This window comes from Marmota monax, unplaced genomic scaffold, assembly GCF_021218885.2.
Source record: "Marmota monax isolate L192 unplaced genomic scaffold, Marmota_monax_Labrador192_F-V1.1 WCK01_AAM20220418_F8-fsc00017, whole genome shotgun sequence".
NCBI lineage: Eukaryota > Metazoa > Chordata > Mammalia > Rodentia > Sciuridae > Marmota > Marmota monax.
The window spans coordinates 14,913,853-14,932,620 of NW_026695241.1; the positions used below are offsets into that span (position 1 = coordinate 14,913,853).

At 32.7% G+C, this 18,768-nt stretch overlaps 1 protein-coding gene across 4 annotated transcripts in view; it reads left to right on the forward strand.

The window, feature by feature from the left end:
• Positions 1-18,768, forward strand: part of Cep128 (centrosomal protein 128) — a 410,851-nt gene that overhangs the window by 179,833 nt on the left and 212,250 nt on the right. For all 4 annotated transcript variants that reach the window (XM_046440733.2, XM_046440735.2, XM_058577821.1 and 1 more), the window contains exon 20: positions 8,082-8,274. In XM_046440733.2, the coding sequence (XP_046296689.1) occupies positions 8,082-8,274 (193 nt within the window). The remainder of the gene's footprint in view (positions 1-8,081; positions 8,275-18,768) is intronic.

Below are 18,768 nucleotides of genomic sequence, written 5' to 3' on the forward strand. Positions count from 1 at the left end.
ATACATGGAATATGTTCAATTTGAGCAAGTTTTATATTTTAAATATGTAATATTTAAATGGAGCTATTTTTGCTATTTTCCTTATTCATAACTAATTAAAATGTAGGGAGAGTATTTACTTAGGTTATAATTATATTTTTAGGTTGGCATGAATTTGATGGGTTAGTTTTGTTTTGGTGACCTAGAACATTCTTAATAATTGCCATTCTCACTTTCTCTGGTTCTTATGTAAGCATTTTTTTCCCCCAAAATTATTTTTAGAGTTTTGATGAAGGATGCATAGTTGTTAACACAGCAAAATTATGGGTCCTAATATTTTTGCTAACTCTCTAAGTTGTAATCTTTTTATATGAGTTTTCTGTTTTCCTTGGTTTTTAGTTCTCTGTCATTCTATAGTGACTGTATTATTATGCTGAATTTTAGTAGAGAATTCTCACAGATTAAAAAATCATTGTGATAGTTTTACTGGATACTTACAAACATTCCCACTTGGTTGTAAGCTGTCAACAATGAAGGTTAAAAAAAAAGTGCTTTATTTTGAAATTCTCTATTTTGGTTTATTTAGCAGTGCTTGTTGATATAGTTAAATAAATGAGCCTATTATGTAATCTGTAAAATGCTCCTGTGAGCCGTTAATAGAATGGTTTTTGCTCTTTGATTAATAGCCTTGTCAGCTAATTATTATTTGGAATTGTTAAAGTTATTCCTGTACTGTGTTCCAAGCTGCTTCTCCAAGATTCTTATTGAAGATATTTATCTAATAAACACCGATTCTCATAATTGATTATTGGTTGATTAAATTTCTGTAAATTGATATTTTGTTTTGGATTAATATATTCTACATATATATTCAATTTGTAACAAGGATCTAACTATAACCTATTTTTATTCTGTTTGATAATGAAGTAATGACTTCATAGGTATAAATTAAAGGCCATATTTTATTAGCCTGCCTAGGTTGTGATAACAAAACACTCCAGGCTGGATGGCTTTAACAACAGACATTTATTTTCTCACAAATCTGGAGGCTGAAAATCCCAGATCAAGGTGCAGGTTTGGCTTTTGGTGAGCTGTCTTCCTGGCTTGTAAAGGGCCAGCTTTTCTCTATGATGTCACTTGGCTTTTGTTTTGTGTGCTCTTTAAGAGAAAGAATTATGGTATATTTTCCTCTTCCTATAAAGACATCAGAACTGTCAGATTAGGGCCTGACCCTGATCTGACCTTTATGACCTCCATAAAGATCCTATTTCTATATACAGTCACACTTTGGGTTTTCAGTGAAACCCAAATTTTCCATATGAATTTTTAGAGGATACACCTATCAAACCCGTTTAATGCTTTGTTTCAGGGGTAGTTTTTCATTGTTGTTGCTTATTGTTTTATTTTGTTTTTAGGGAAACCAAATTGATTATTGTTAGAAAGAAAGAAAGAAGTTGTTTTTCTCTTACCAACTCTTAGCAATAGTAACCACCGGAGGTAGTTAATAAAGGTTAGAGATTGGGATGAAGCAGGTGGGATAGTGCCGAGGAATGGAAAATGTGGACTTGTTTTTTGCATTTGCAATTAAATCCCTGAGCAAAAACAGATTAAGGCAAAGGATTGAAGCATGCGATCCCCAGGGATTCATTTTGTTTTTACTACATCAATTATAAGAAATTGAATTGGTAGTGAGTGAACATTTAAAATAGCAGGCAATTACATAATTATGATATTAAATTTGTTTTTATTTTGAGGTATCAAATGATCTGATAAAACTATGGTTTCATTCTTATGTGATAGAAAATGGAGCTGAGAAGAATCTTGTACCTGATCATATTAGTAAAGTGTATCTGCAGTATAATTCGGCATGGTCCCCTACATTTTTTTTTTTGATTCCCAGTGTTAAAGGGGGAAATGTTTCTTTCATTTGTTGTGTTTTATAGAGCAGATTTCATAGAAATGGATATGATACTTGCATACACATGTACTTCAGAAAGATAAAATAGTTTAAAAATAGTCGGAATGAGTGGCATATGTCTAGAAAAACAGTACTTTCTCCTTTCTTGGTTTTGTGCTTCTCACCTGGCACTTGGAACTATTTACTTTTACCATAGCTGATGCAAACCAATCCAATTAAATACTAAATTATTACCTAAACATGACTTGTTTTCAGAGCAGGTAGTCTTCCTATTGATAGGAGGTTGAAAAAACTGACTTCTGTTTTACCTTTCTTACAAGGTCTCTTGTAGGCTGTGGCAAACATACCCTTTATCAGTTTGTATTCTATTTGATACTTTTTAAAAAAGTGCATTCTTTTGGGCTTATGACTTTTAAATGCCTTTATCCTATGTAAATATATTCAGTTTACCAAAGTTATTTTATTCTCTGTTAAATGGTAATAATTACCACCATCTTGCTAATAAATCAATTTAATATTCTGACACGTAATCATTCTTTATAACATTAAGTAATACCTGATCTCAGACCAGTGCTTCTAGAACTAATGTATAGTGTATTTCCATTGCCAGTGATTTAGTCTTTTTGAAAAATGTACCTTATTCTCCAGGCATTTCAATTTTGAAATGTGAATATGAGGGTTATAGATTTGCCTTTTGTCCAGCTTCCCGAATTTCTGAAGCACAATGGTTAATATCTTGATCCTTGAAACTACTTGTTGAAGTAATTTAAAAGTCTCAAAATTGGTTGAACAGAATCAGAATCTGTAGCTTTCAAAATGCCACCTGAAAGCCATTGTTTAGGACTGTGCCTGAAGGATGTAGAGATACTGGGGTCTGCATATGTGCATTCTTTTAGCCTTTCTTTGTAGCTGTATTTTTGTAGTTCAAATTAATAGTGATCATATTCTAAATGTGTTACATTTGAATATTTATTCAGCTTTGTTAAGATACTTATTCTAAAAAAGTAATTGGACTTTTTATTTCCAAAACATCACTTTCTGTTTTTGTTCCTCAAACAGAAGGTGCTCTATCTCTTTATGAGAACTTAACAGCATCTCAGTTTTCATTGGATTTGCAAGTATGGGATCACGGCTATGTGCTGAAATGTGTACTAGCTGTGGTGCATCCATCTATACATGCCAGTCCCCTTGGAGTTTCATCTGATAATGTTACAACATTCCTGAAGAAAGTATTGAAGATTTAAATTCTTTGCAAGTATAAATATGTGTATGTATTTATGGTGCGAAATTCAGCAAAAAGTCTTGGCTGTCAATATGTCTTTTCCAGGTACTAGATATAATATTTCTTTTCCCCCTGCATTGTATTAATAATATGATACTCACTGGGGCTCTTTGGATTATTTTCTTGATGAGATGGCAAGATTTTGTGAGGTGAACAAAAGTCATGGTCTGTAGATTCAGATTGTGGTTTAATGGTAGAAGAAGGTAGGAAGAGTGTAAGTTTCCTCTTATTTTTTTCTAGTTAATATCAATAAATAAGTGTCAATAACATTCAGAATCATTTTCCAAAGGATCTATATCTAAAATTACTAGTTAAATTGTACAGAATATATATATATATATATATATATATATATATATATATATAATATAGATACAAATTATTCTCTACAATTTAACTAGTAATTTTATATATATATATATATATATATATATATATATATATATATATATTCATTGAATTCATTCACATCTCAAAGGTTTTTGACAGTATAGAAGTAAGCAGAATAAATTCTGAATGTTTACATTATCTCTCTTTCTACTCCTCTCTCTTTAGAAATAATCACTATCAACAGTATGATGTTCATATTTTAGTCCTTTTTTGGTTAGATAGAGGGAGCTGCAGTTAATTTTGATAAGACATGTGTTTTTTATTGTAATATATACTTGGTTCTTTCTTTCTGACACTATTTGATATTGAGTATATCCATTTTGTTGTAGTATTTTTTTTTTTTTGGACTTTCTGTTCCATCACCCCAGATTTGAGTTTTCTTTTTACCTTTGCAGCCATTTTTCTGTTACTTTCAGGCTTCTGTTCATATTTTCTAAAGTCTCAAGTATTTCTATAGTCACTCTCATTGGTTTCTCTTATTTATTCTGCTGATTCTCCCTGAATGGCTTGAGGATTCTTTAGTCTGTATTTTTTCTTCAGGTCTTTTATGCTTCAGACCCATATATTCATCTAATTATCTGTGCTTCTGTGTTTCATAGGCTCATCAACATTTTCGAAGCTAACATTAACTTCTTTCATTCTTAAATATTTGTTTCTTCTAGGTTTCCTGTTTTACAACTTTATAAGCTAGAAATTTGGCCATCAACATTGATTTTCTTCTACCTTTTCCATAACTTGTGGGCATCTGTCAAATCTCAGATACATAGTTAGGATTTGGATCTACAGTGTACCCCAAAGGCTCAGATTTTAAAGGCTTGATCCATAGTACACAATTTTCAGATGTGGCACATGATTGAATCATGAGGACTTTGACCTCACCAATGGATTTATCCACAAGTGATACATATTTGATAGCATTATTGGGAAGTGGCTGACATGTAGACTGTGGGGCCTAGGTGGAGGAGGCAGGTCACTGAGGGCATGCCATATATATATATATCTTGTTTCTGGCTTTTTCTCCCATTCCTCCAGTCCCTGTGTCTGTTGTCTGTGTGTCTGTCTGTCTCTTTTTTCTCTCTTTCTGCTTCCTAGCTGCCATGAACTGAGCAACTTTCTTCTGCCACACCCTTCTGCCTTGATCTTCTGCCTTGTCTTAGGCCCAAAGCAATGGCCCTGGCCAACCAAGGACTGAAACCTATGAAACCATGAGCCAAAACAAATCTTTTTGCCTTTGATGTTTCTCATATATGTATTTTTTATTTTTTTGGTCACAGGGATGGATAGCTTACTAACTCACATACTTTGGTTCATTCCTTACACTTTTCATTGGCTTGAAGTATTATAGAATTATAGTAATTTCTTGATTTCCAGCCTCCCACATTTTCTCTGCTCTGTGTAGAGTATACTTTAAGGAGCATGCTTTCTGAACTACAGTCTCATTTGCCAAAGGAGGATGATGATATTTCACCACACATTCAACTCAACTCCTTTTTCCTCATGTTTCAGAAAAAGGTACAGTAGAAAATCCCTGCTTTTATCAGGCAGGGAATTGCCCATGTTTTCTGTCTTATGGAAACTTAACTTCTTCCTATTTCCATGAGTATTTCAAAGGGAATATTGAGAAACAAAACAGGCTTTATTAAATGTCTTAATCTTAATTGGATTTCACAGCCCAATTGAAGTTTGTGACTTCTGTATTTATCGAGTGACATTTGAATGAGACAGAGGTCGACAAATTGCATAGCAGGTACTAATATCCAGATCTCTGTTATTCAGGGAATTTTCATTTCAGCTTCATTTCCCTAACCTCTTTATCTTTTTACTCTTCCTGTTATGGTGTTTAAGTAACAGCTAAACTGAGGTAAATTCAAATATCCTAAATTCTCTCATTCTTTTCTAGTATCATTCAATGGTTTTTAGTGTAATAACAGTTATATAGCCATCAGCACAATGAATTTTAGGAAACTTTTATCACCCCAAAAGAAAATCACTATCCCTTTGGTTGCCAATTTGTGCTCAACTACATTTCCAGTCCTAGCCAACTACGGGTCTTCCTACTCTATAAATTTGTCTATTCTGGAATTTTACATTAGTGATATTTTATGATTTGCAGTCTTTTGTGGTTGACTTCTTTCATTTAGTAGAATATTCTCAAGGCTCATTCATGTGATGGCATATATCAGTACCCTTTCTTTTGTTGCCAAATAATATTCCATTATTTGCATATATCTAATTTTATTTATCCATTTATCATTTGGTGAATATTGGGTTGTTTCCATTTTTTTACACTGTTGTGTCTGTGTTGCTATGAATATACTTGTATGAGTTTCTGCAGGACATACATTTTCATATACCTAGGAGTAGAATTGCTAGGTTGTATGGTAACTCTTTGTTTAGCCTTTTGTGGAACTTTCAGATTGTTTTCCAAAGGGTCTTTATACCCGTACATTCCTGCCAGCAGTATGAGTTCCAGTTTCTATTCATCCACACTAATAGTTGTCTTTGATATTAATATTTACCTTGCAATATATGAAGTGGAATTTCATGGTGGTTTTCATTTTCATTTCCCAATGGCTAACCATGTTGAGCTTCTTTTTATGTCCATATTGTCTACTTGTATACCTTCTTTGGAGAAATGTCTATTAAGATTTTGTGCCTGTTTTAAAAATTCTATACTGACTTTTTACATATTCTAGATATAAGTCCCTTAACAGATATGTGCCTTGAAAATATTTTCTCTCATTTAGTAAGGTGTCTTTTCTTTTAGTCGATGTAAATCTTTGAAGCACAAGATTTTTTATTTTGATGATGTTCAATTTATCAACTTTTTTCTTTTGATGCTTTTGATTTCATTTCTAAGAAACAGTTGTCAAACCAAGCTTACAAAGACCTATGCCTGTTTTCTTTTGAAAGCTTTGTAGTTTCAGCTCCTTTATTCAGGTATCTTGGATTAATTCTTCTCAACATTGTTTTGTATCACTGTTTTTTGCTTTATTTTCTTGTGGTGCTAGGGATTGAACCAAGGGCTTTGTGCTAGCTAGGCAGATGCTTTACCACTGAACTATATTCCCAGCCCATGACAGTGCAATGTTTTAAAATTTTTCTTTGTATAGGTTTTGCTCTTTTCAAAAGTTTATTGGCTTTTAATTCTCCTCCCGCCCCCTACATACTGGGCATTGAACCCAGGGGCACTTAGCTGCATCCCCAGTCCTTTTAATATTTTAAAATTTCTAGACAGGTTTTCACAAAGTTGCTGAGACTGGCCTTGAACTTGCAATCCTCCTGCCTGAACTTCTTGAACCGCTGTGATTACAAGCTTGCACCACCATGCCTAGCTGGTGTTTTATTCCTTTGGTGTTATTATAAATATGCTTCTGTTTTTGAATTTTATGTTTTGACCTCTCAATGCAAATCTATAGAAATATTGTTTTTAAAATAATGAATTTATATACTGCAACATGCCTGAACTCTTTTATTCTAATAGGTTTTTAAAATAAAGTAATTTGAGTTTTATATATGGGCATCCTGTCTGAAAATAGAGATTTACTTATTCCCCCTCCCTTTCCCTCCCCTCCCTTTTCCTTCCCTCCCCTATCCCCTACCTTTGGGGAAGAGTTATTTAGGGAAGCAATCATATAACTTAGCCTGATGTTGCTTCTCATAGTCTGCTTCACTCAGTATATATCTCTTTGTGGTGACACTCAGTATATACATCTTACTGTGATGAGGACCATTTAGATTGTTTAAAATGAAATGGAAAATGAAGGGTAGCCTTACTCAGGAAAGGTCCTGAGACATGACTGTCTCCTGTATAGAGGTATTTTCCCCACATTCACACTTTAGATATTAAATATATTTGAAGATAGAGTCCATGGGAAACATTTGTCTTAACTTTCCTGGCCTATTTTTTGGGGGGAATGGGGTACTGGGGATTGAAATCAGGGCACTGGATCACTAAGCCACATCCCCAGGCCTATTGTGTATTTTATTTAGAGACAGGGTCTTATTGCTTACCACCTCACTTTTTGCTGAGGTTGGCTTTGAACTTGAGATCCTCCTGTCTCAGCCTCCAGAGCTGCTGGAATTACAGGTGTGCAACACTGTGCCTGGCTCTGGCCTCTTAATTGAAGGAACATGTTGATTTTTTTTCCCCCTGAAGCCTATAGTTAATCTCTTTTACCTGAATTCATTGAATGTATGGAGATAGGCATTTTAGATATAATAAGTAGGAATTTTGTCTTTAAAAAAATCTATGAAATAAAGTGGTTCTATTCTGGGATTTTTTTTTTTTAATCTTAGATTTTCTGAAAAGTTTCTAATCAACTTTTAACTACTACCAACATTCATGCAAAATAAAACATGGTTATATACAAATTTTGCTTAAATTTTGTTTTTTTGTCTCTGTTTAGATTATCAGATGTTACTTTATTTTTCCCTTGTATTTTGAAATGCACTGTTCTGGAGTTTTGTTTTGTTTTCTGAAATATTAGATGTAAATGTTATTTTTTTTAGACTAAACTTCAGTGGCTCTGTGAGGAGCTGAGAGAGAAAGAATCCAGAGAGAAAAATCTGCGACAACAGTTGATTCTCTGTAGACAACAACTCCGAGATCTGACTGAAAACAAGGAATCTGAGCTCCAGTGTCTCTTCGAACAGATAGAAAGGCAGGAGCAACTTCTGGAAGAAATAAATCTGGAGAAGAGAGGTGTGTCAACTGCTTTTACTCTTACTTTTTCTTTGTATTCATGGAATCCTACAATTGGGAAAATGATACTTGTACAACCCCTAGCTTGGACTGTTTCCAAACCCATCACCTTTTCTTATCTCTTGTCTTCTAACCTTTCTTCATTTCTGAGACTAAAAGAGGAAACTCTGTTGAGCCCTGAGAATTTTCCTGCAGCCACCAGTGTCCTTCCTCTGTGCATTGCATTTGTATCTATTCGATGCTTTCAGGTATTAATTTGGGAAGACATTCTTCTACCCAGATAAAGTGAGGACATTTGCATTTGTTTCCATTAATTCATTAAACAAATATTTATTTTGTTCTTATATTGTATTAAGGCATCCTAGTGGCTGAGAATACATTAGTGAATGAAGGGGACAAAAACTTACTCTAAGCTAAGTAGCTTACTGTAGGAAATAAATATAATAAATAGGTAAACATATAACATATTAGAAGATTGTAATCAAATTTGTGAGAATATAAGTGTAAGAAGGAGAATTTGGGAGAATAGTGGCAGGATTTGATATGTAGGCAATATCTAATTTTAAAAGTTGGCCCAGAGACTTGGATCATTACTTTTTTACTTTTATAGTAGGGATCCATCATGATGAGAAGAAAAAATATCAGTTATATGTAGAAATCCTGAGTATATCTTGTTTTGTTGAACCTAAACCATTGTTTATTGTGAACTCTGAAGAAGCTTTTTTTTCTGTTTGTGTGATACTGAGGACTAATACAAATGTGCTCTAACACTGAGCTATACCTTCCAGCCCTTTTTTATTTTTATTTTTATTTTGAGTCAGGGTTTTACTAAGTTTTCAGGGCTGGCCTTGAACTTGCAATTCTTCTGCCTTAGCATAGTTACTGTGTGTAAGAGGCTTAATATAGTATCTCAATAAGAAAATCCAAACTTTAACATATGATAATCCTTTTGAAATAAATGTTTCACTTTTCCTTTTAAAAATTAGGGTCACTGTCTTGCATGTGCCACTTAGAAATTGCTTTTTATTATACTGCAGTGATTAGTTTTTGATTTCAGGACCACCACATACAGTGTTAGAATTTTGAGGAGTTAAAGAGCCTTTTAAACATAAAAGTAATCACGTACGCACGCACGCACGCACGCACACACGTCAATGTGTACCGAATTAAAAACTGAAAGAATTTTAAAAATGTTTTTGTTTGAAGTAATAACTACAGAGTCATTCTGCATTAATATAAAAATTAATAAAATTAGTTTTCAGGATGATAACTAGAAGAGTCACCTTGTTTAGCACTTTTGCAAATCTCTTTAGTTGGTGGCATAAATGAAAACAAGTTAGATTCTCATTTTTCCTCTGTGTTATATCTGTTTTTATATTAACATATTCTGTGACCTCTGGAAAAACTATTCTTTACATTTTTTTATATTATGAGAAATTGAGTGTTAAAAGGAAAATCGTCTTACTAGTGTTGTTGAGGGATGTTGTACAGATTCTAGTCTACATTTTGAGAACTGTTGCTCTAGGCAGTTGAATGATAGAAACAAATTGTGCCAGTAGTAAATGCTCCTTTTTATTTTTTTTTTTAAATTACAGTACATTAACATCTAATTATCAAAATTATAGATAAAAGCTATGTGGTCACACATAATGGGTTACTCCGTATTTAACAGTAGATTAGAACTCAGTTTTATTTTCAGTAGGTATTATTAATATTATCATCCTGCAAATAATTTCTTTGCATAAGGATAACTACAATGTATATTATAAATACATGAAATTGTCGGTGGGGAGAAATACAGAAGTACCAATTGTGTACTTAGATAATCAATGTCAAATTGTGAATGTTTTAGAAGGTAGATCTATAAAGTTTATTATATCAGTATGATTGCTTTTATTTCTACTTTTTGATTTAATGATAGTTTTTTCATTGCTTTGTATTCTTAGAACATTTTAATTCATTACACATCTTAGAATTAATTTTTCAGGTTTTAAAAAGATCTACTGGTGTTTTGATATGATTATGTTGAATATATAAATTAATTGGAGGAGAAAGATATCTTAATATTGGATCTTCTAATCCATGAATATGGAATATCTATTTATTTAGGTGGTCTTTAACTTTTTTATTGTTTTAAACAATACAGGCTTGAAAATTTTTTTTAGATTCATTTATATATTTTTTTGTGATTTCAGATGATACAAAAAGGGTATTTAAAATTCTCAAATTCCAGATTTTATTTCTAGTATTTTGAAATATAATTTTTAATATTAATACTATAGTTTGGAACTTTGCTTTCTTCTTTTGTTTGTTCTCTAGTGTTTTTTGTTGTTGGTGTTATTTTTGATGATTCTGTAGTACCTTGTGTTTTCCTAGTACATAGACACATCACCTGCAAATAAAAACAGTTTTATTTTATTTTTCTCCCTGCCTCAATCAACTAATTGAGATTGCCTGTTATTAGTAAACAAATCGTTCATTCTTGGGATTAATTCAATTTTATCACATATATTTTGTCTTATATATGTCTAGGTTTGGTTTATTAGTTTATGAATAATCTTTTTATCTATGTTCATGAGGAATATTTATCGTTTCATTCCTTCTAATATCGTTATCTGATTTAAATATCAGTGTAATGATATGGCCTTATAAAATAAATTTTGATTTGTGTTTTTTATTTTTGAAGAGCATGCCAGAAAGATTGTATTGTTCTTTTAAAATTAATAAAACCATTTAGGCCTATAGTTTTTGTTTTAGGAAAGCTTTTTATAGATTTAGGGCTATTCAGAAATTCTGTTTCTTCTTGATCATTTTATTAATATGTGCCTTTCAAGAGACTTGTTGATTTCATCTAAATTGTTGACTTTATTGGCATAAATTTTTACAATGTCCCTTTTTAATCCTTTTATTTTTTGTTAGATCTGTTTGATGATTCTTACTATATTCCTGATATTGATATTTCCCCCTTTTCTACTTTATCAGACTTGTTAAGGGTTTAATTGATTTTTTATAATATTTTCAACAAAATAACTGAGTTTTTTCTATTGTTTATTTTTTAACATTTTATTGCCTTTTATTTATTTATTTATTTATTTTTGGTACTGGGGATTGAACTCAGGGGCACTTAACCACTGAGCCACAGCCGAGACCTTTTCATTTATTTCTTCTTTTTTTAATTGATTTTTTCAAATAAATGACAGTGGAATTCATTACAATTCATATTATACATATAGAGCAGAATTTTTTATATCTCTTGTTGTATATGACATGTATTCACACCAATTCATGTCTTCATAGATGTACTTTGGAGAATGAGGTCCATCACATTCCACCATCATTGCTAACCCCCTGCCCTCTCCATTCCCCTCCTACCACTCTGCCTTATCTAGAATTCATTTATTCCTCCCATGCTCCCCCTCCCTACCCCACTATGAATTAGTCTCCTTATATCAGAGAAAACATTCAGCATTTGGTTTTTTGGGATTGGCTAACTTCACTTAGCATTTTCTTCTTTAACCCCATCAATTTACCTGCAGATGCCATGATTTTATTCTCTTCTATTGCTGAGTAATATTCCATTGTGTATATATATACCAAAGTCTCCCTATCCATTCATCTACTGAAGGGCATCTAGGTTGGTTCTACAGTTTAGCTATTGTGAATAGTGCTACTATAAATATTGATGTGGCTGTGTCCCTGTAATATGCTGTTTTTAAGTCCTTTGCAGCCCCAGACCTTTTTTGTATTTTATTTATAGACATAGTCTCACTGATGGGCTAAGCACCTAGTTAAATTGCTGAGGTTGGCTTTGAACTTGTGATCCTCCTGCCTCAGCCTCCAGAACAGCTGGGATTAAAGGCATGCACCACTGTCTCCAGCCTTGATTTCTGCTTTTCATTTTATTCTCTTTTTTATATATCATTTGTTTCTTCCTCTTGCTTCTTAAGTTATATGTTGGTTTTACCAGTACTTTAGGTGTAATCCACGAATTTTGCTATGTTATATTTTCATTATCATTTAGTTTACATTAGAAAATGTTTCCTGGTAATTTGTTCTTTGACCTGGGTTTCTTTATTTGTTTGATTTTTGAAATATACAGCTTGATTTCCAGATACTATATATATGTAGATGATTTTGTAGATTTTTAGAATTATTGACTTAATACCTGTGTAGTCCTAGAATGTACTCTCCATTGATAGAATAATTGAAATTTATTGAGAGTTATTTGTACAATTTTTATTTTGGTCTTTTTAGTGAATTTTCTGTGTGCCCTTGAAAAATGTTATATTCTTCATTTATTGTGAAATGTTCTCTAAATATCACATGCATGATTTTTTTCACAGTCATCTGTATTCCTGGTGATTTCCATATCCCTTTGACTTTTTTGTTTCCATCAACACCCGAGAGAATATTGTTTAAAAGATATGTATTACTGTGAATTTCCTTTTTGTTTTTGTTGTTGTTGCTTTATGTGAAACTATTATTAGATTCTATCTTCATACTGATCTGTGTGGATGTGTCCATGTAGGAGGCTATTATTATAATCTCTGTAAAAGAGGTGTTGAGGAAGGACATTTGTAGTAGAATTGGAAATCAGAGAACAAATATAAAAGATATTGTATAGAATTTAGCATAAGATTAGACAGTGGAGGTAAGGGAAAGAGAGGATTTAAGTCTTGAAGGTGTCATTGGCTTTGACATTGAGAGAAATGGGAAAGTCAGAAAGTGTGGGTTGATTGGATCTGAGAGATAGAGGGATCAAATTTTATATCGGTGTCTTCTAATCATAAATGAAAAAGAAGTTTGGTTAGGGCCAAAGTTTTGTAACAGGTGATATATTAATCTCTTGTCTTATGTGTAAGTGGCTGACTGATGAATTCAGAAATAATGAGGATTTTAATATGCTACTAAGGAAATCCTGTTCTAGGAGACAATTATGAACATGTTATATGAGAGATATAGTATTAGAAATATAAGCAACATATTCTTGGTAAAAAGAATATTACTGATTACTTCTTTTGAGGTCTATTCAGGAATGTTTTTACTAAGATATGTCATTTGAAAATGAAGTAGTATTTCCATAGGAAAAGGAAGACAAAAAGAGATTCTCTGCAGAATTTATCTGCATAATGATTTTCCTGCTTACTTAACATATTTGTTCAGTACAACACACATAGAAGAGATAAAGGACAACAGAACTGATGACTGAGTTTAGCTATTTCTGAAGTATCCGGAGTTCTTTGTTGTAGAAATTTGTATTTAATTCTTTTCATCATCTTAGAAACTTAAGTATTAGTAGGTAGAACAAGGTTAACTTACTTATAAGTGAAAAAAGACAGAGAAACTTCCTGTGTACTAGAATTAATGCCATTCTCAGAACTGATACTTTAGTGTTATTTAGTGTGTCTTAAGTGACAGGGCCCAGGGATGAGGAGTTTCTCTCAATGAGTGCTACCAGATTTGTAGATCTGAGTTGTCTCAGCCTTCCTGGGTTATCGTGGACCTGTAGATTTGGGCTGGTACATTTGAAAAGGTGTGGAAATATATTAAGGGGTTAATGTCACCAGTAGTCATAGAAGTTTAAAAATTATTGACTGAGAAATTCTTTATTGTTATGAGTCACAACAAAGATAAGCATTAAAGAAAAGTAAACTGCAGCTCAGAGGATTTAGGTGTGATAGAATTCTCTGAAACTATGAAGTTTTCTGGAAACTAAAACTTGGAAGATGACAGAATTTATTTTCTCAAAGGTTAAGTCATCGATACAGTAAAATCACATTCATATTTTTTCCCTATGAAATGCTAATAATTATTGACAAATATAGAAGACAGTTTTCTTAACTTATTTTTCTTTAAACAGATATTATGAATTCTTAAGGGACTGGTCTTGTTTTTTTAGGCACTCTGCATTTGGCTATGACTCTTCAGTATACATAATTTTTCTTCCTGAAGTAATTCTAATTGACATGGCCTCTGAAATTCCTTTACCTTAATGATGAAATTTGACTTCATTTACCTTTGTTAGATTATGTTGGGTCTTCACCAACTTTCTACTTTCCTGATTCTATAAGACCAATGTGTACAAGACAGTAATTTCCAGCAGCATGCATGGTAGCAAGCCTTCCTGAATCTGTCCCTTGCTGTCATATATCTTTTATTGGGAATGTACATGTAAAGATGAAATTAGCCATTGTCAGGGCTTTTCTGTTAGGGAATTACCTTTTCCCAATAGCTTTAAAGGGAAAACTACTAATAGGATGTGGAAGAAGGGAAATAATATTCTAACAACTTTAGAAAGTAATACCTTTGCAGCAAAAGGACTGCTTCCTCAATTTGGTTTTGGTTAGCACCTGTGTTCTAGCCTGTAAGTAGGCAGTAGAGGAAATATGCATCATCTCCCTACATTTTTCCTTTTTTCAATTTATTGTAGTTTTACCTTAGCAATGGTGGTTATGGTTTTGGCAAGCATCTAGAGGGTTTCCTTTGCCCTGAAACATCTTATTTCTTGCCTCAATGAATTTTCAACAGATTTGCACTTAAGAAATGTGTTTAGTAATATTTATCCACTGGAATGATTCTAAGAAGGTAGTGATTTTTAAATATTTCAGTGTTATATCTCTGGTGTATAGAAAGAACCTGGTACGCAGTTGGTATGTCAAATATTTGTTGAATAAGCAAATGAATGAGTAAACAAATGAAATAACATCAATAGAGGAGGCACAGTAGTAAGATTTAGTGAAAGAAAAAACAACATATTTTAAAAATGAAGCATAACTGCTTCTCCAAATTTACGATTAGAAAGATATAGATGATATTTGGCTACTGACCCAAATTTTGTTTCTTCCCTTCTTGAAATTTATTGGGCTACTTTGGTTAAACTCTTCAAAAACAAAAGACAAATTAGCAAATATTTGGCAGAAGTTGATGTAGCTTTATTGGAGTGGTTTACATTTTATTTATAGTACTCTGGGATTTGGTAACATTATTTGCGTTTCTTCTTATTCTCAGTTAGGTATTATATTTTACAGAAGCATTATTCAAATGATTTATATTTTTTCATTTCATAACAATATTCTCTAAGAGCCCCCTGATTTATTTAGTGACACTATAATATTGTTAGTATAATTCTAACCAGTTTTGTATCACGATTTGAGTAACCTCTAGAATAATATGAAAAAAAATTCACAATACCTAGAAACCAGATAAACAAGGAATATTAAAATGATGTAGTTGTCTAAAATAGTTCCCTAGAGTAAGATGAATATAACTTTTAAAAGACTATATTTTCTATATGTATGATTGTAGAAAAATTGAAGCATGATCATAAACGTTGAGTAGAAGGAGCCATGAAAAGAAACATTGTACAGGTCGAAGAAAGTTTAATCGGTTTAGCAGGATCTCAGAAGATAGGAGTGAATGGGAGCAAACGTGAAGATAGAGAAGTGAATCTTGGAAAAACTGAGGGCAAAAGAGTTATGGATTTCTTTTTCTAAGGCCCTTTTAGCACTGTGAATACACTACTGTGTTTTTGCAGACTAACCTATCACAGTGATTTGTGTAGTGATTTCCTTGTTTTGCTTATTAGGTTCTCAGCATCTGTGATGGGGCCTAACTGATCCCTGCTTTCTATTACCCCCAAAGCAGGATGAGCATACAAGTAGCCTTGAACTAGGCAGAGGAGGAAAGGTACATAATATCCCTATGCCTGTGTATGCCCAAAGAAAGATGAGCATTTGAAGAAAAGGATTGAAGATGAAATAGCCACCGGATTTCTATGCAAGGCTTTTGAGGGACCTGTGTAAGTAGAGGTCTTTGGGGTTTAATCCAAGTATGTAGAATACTTGGCTACCTTTAAATACTTGGCTGCCCTTCTAAAATATACTTAAGGTGGATATCCAAGGCATGATGGAGCCTGCTTATTGATGAATCTGGTATGTTATACACTCATTTTTCTGGCCTTATACATGGCTTAGAGGATGAGTTACTTTAATGTATAATTGAGGTATGACTCAGTTTTTCCCCCCAGTATTTTAAAATTGCTCTGTGGTCAAGGTTTTGATTCATAAACAGCACTCTTATTTCCAAAAGTTCACATTTACCTGGTTTATGTCATATATCAAAGGTGATCTCAACTTTTTAAAGCTTTTTATTTATTTGGTTTTTGTGTTCACAGTGCTCTGAGAAAATTTTTTCCACTTATTTCTCTGTGCCACTTGGTGGTTGATGGCTGAGCAGAGGATGATTTCTTAGAATTCATTTGTGGGACAAAAAAATATTAGGGATTTGTAGGCATCTTTCTTAATATGTAGGGGAGAAATGAGGTCTTATCATTTTTTTGGTATATGATTTATTGGTTTGTCTAGCTACACACTCATTCATTTATTACTTATTCCTAAATTTGTCAGTTTTTAGATTTGTCTTATTGAAAGAATAATGTATAACCATGATGTTTATAGAAGTACTAAGCATTGTTGTTTACTCCAAAAGTAAGGAGAAAAAATTTTTTAAAAATCTCATATTGGAATGAAATATTTCAACATGCAGAAGTATTTAAAGAATGATTTGTAGATATGTTGGTTGTTTAGATTCTATGTAATTGAAAATTTAACCTTATTTTTAAATTGTCACCAGCTTGTGAAATTTAGTGAGGTCCTTCATTAGAAATAATGAAAGATTATTTTAATTGATAATTTAAGAACATGATGTTTAAAAACATCAATTAATTATTGAATTCTTGAGTATTTGAAGTTTAATTATTCCTTTTTTGGGACTTGGGGCTTAATTTGAGATACAGAATGCTTCAGATACCAGATGTGGTTGCTGAAAATAAACATGTGCATGTCATGAAATTTAAAATGGAAATATTGTAAAATAGAGGAGGGTAACATTGTGTCTAAAACTTGTATTGCTTGATAGCTATGAAACTTCAAGGGAACTTTTCTTAATTGATTATTTTGAAAGTTTTCCAAAGAACATTAAAAACGTGTTTTTATTTATGATATGAAAGAAAGGTTGCCTTCTTCCATTTTCTTGTCCATTACAATTAGCAGCTTTATAAAGTTTTCCTTGGTTGTTTCTCACTTATCCAGTCTTTTCTTTTTATTTAGACTTTTTGTATTAATTTGGATTCTTCAGAAACAGATCCAAAGGGATAAGGGTGTGTTTGTATGTATATGTACGTGTGTGTTGGTGAAATGAACTCACATAGTAATAAAGGCAGGTCTCGAGTTTGTACTTGGCAATCTGAAGATCCAAGAGTTCCAGTTAAAGTCGAAAGACCTGAGGACCAGGATGGGTGATGTAAGATCTAGTTTGAATATGAGTTGTAGGGTGGAAGATTCATGTGCTTGCTCAGAGACAAGTCAGGCAGAGTGCAAATGGTTGCTTACTCAGCTTTTGTCTACTCAGCCCTTTAATGACTAAATGATATCCACCTATGTTGGGGGTGGCAATCTGCTTTACTCAGTGTGCTGATTCAAATACTAATCTCACTTAGAAACACCCTTGCAGACACACTCAAAATAATGGTTCTAGTTGCCATATAAATTAACCAGTGTACTACATCTGTCTCACTTTGTTTCTTATACCTGCAAGTATTGCAGAAGCTTATTTGCAAGATCGCCTAATCTCTGGTTCCTGCCTTCTTTGGGCTGGTCTATATTCACATGCTTGCTGTAGCCTAAGACAGATGACTTTCCTAGGCAGGCACACTCCAGTGGGTGTTTTCAAGGGCACACTGTTCCCTGTACTCCATCTTTCTCTTTCTCCATCAATTTCTCTGCTCTTTAATAAAGCATTTGGAAAGGGTGGCATCTTACAGAAATTACCTTGAATATGCTCAAATTACCACAAAGAAGTAAATCATTCACAAACTTTGGTTTTGTATTTCTTATAATAAATTACTTGCAACACACCCACAATTGACCTCCTCATAGCATTTTTTTTTTTTTTTTGGAGAAAGCGCACATACACACACACACACACACACTTGCTGATATAATCAGTTCTGCGAGATGCATCTTCATTAAACACAAGTTTGATTTCTTGACTCAGCTCCCACACCTTAAGACATTTTTCCACTGCTAAAAAATTAAGTTTAAACTGTTTTTACATTGGATTTTAATTTCTTTTCTTACAGATTCTTCTTTGCTTTTTGATTTGTATTAACAGGAAGTAGAGATATTTAATGGATGTTTGGTAGAGTGTGCAGGTAACTAGACAGATAAATAGGTAGTATAGATTTAACCGCTTACCTTTCTCCCATTCATTATTTTTAGTAAAAGTTTCATTTTCTTATCATAATCTCTACAGTAGATACTTTGATCTGTCAATAAAAAAGAAAACAAACATAATTATTGATTCATTCTTATTTTTGCTTCTTTAAGACATAGGAACAAATATGAGCTATTGGCCCCAAATTCCAATTATCCTATCAAACCATTCTAATAATGTCCTTTATTAGCTTTGCAGTTTTCACTATATCTTTGAAAGTAG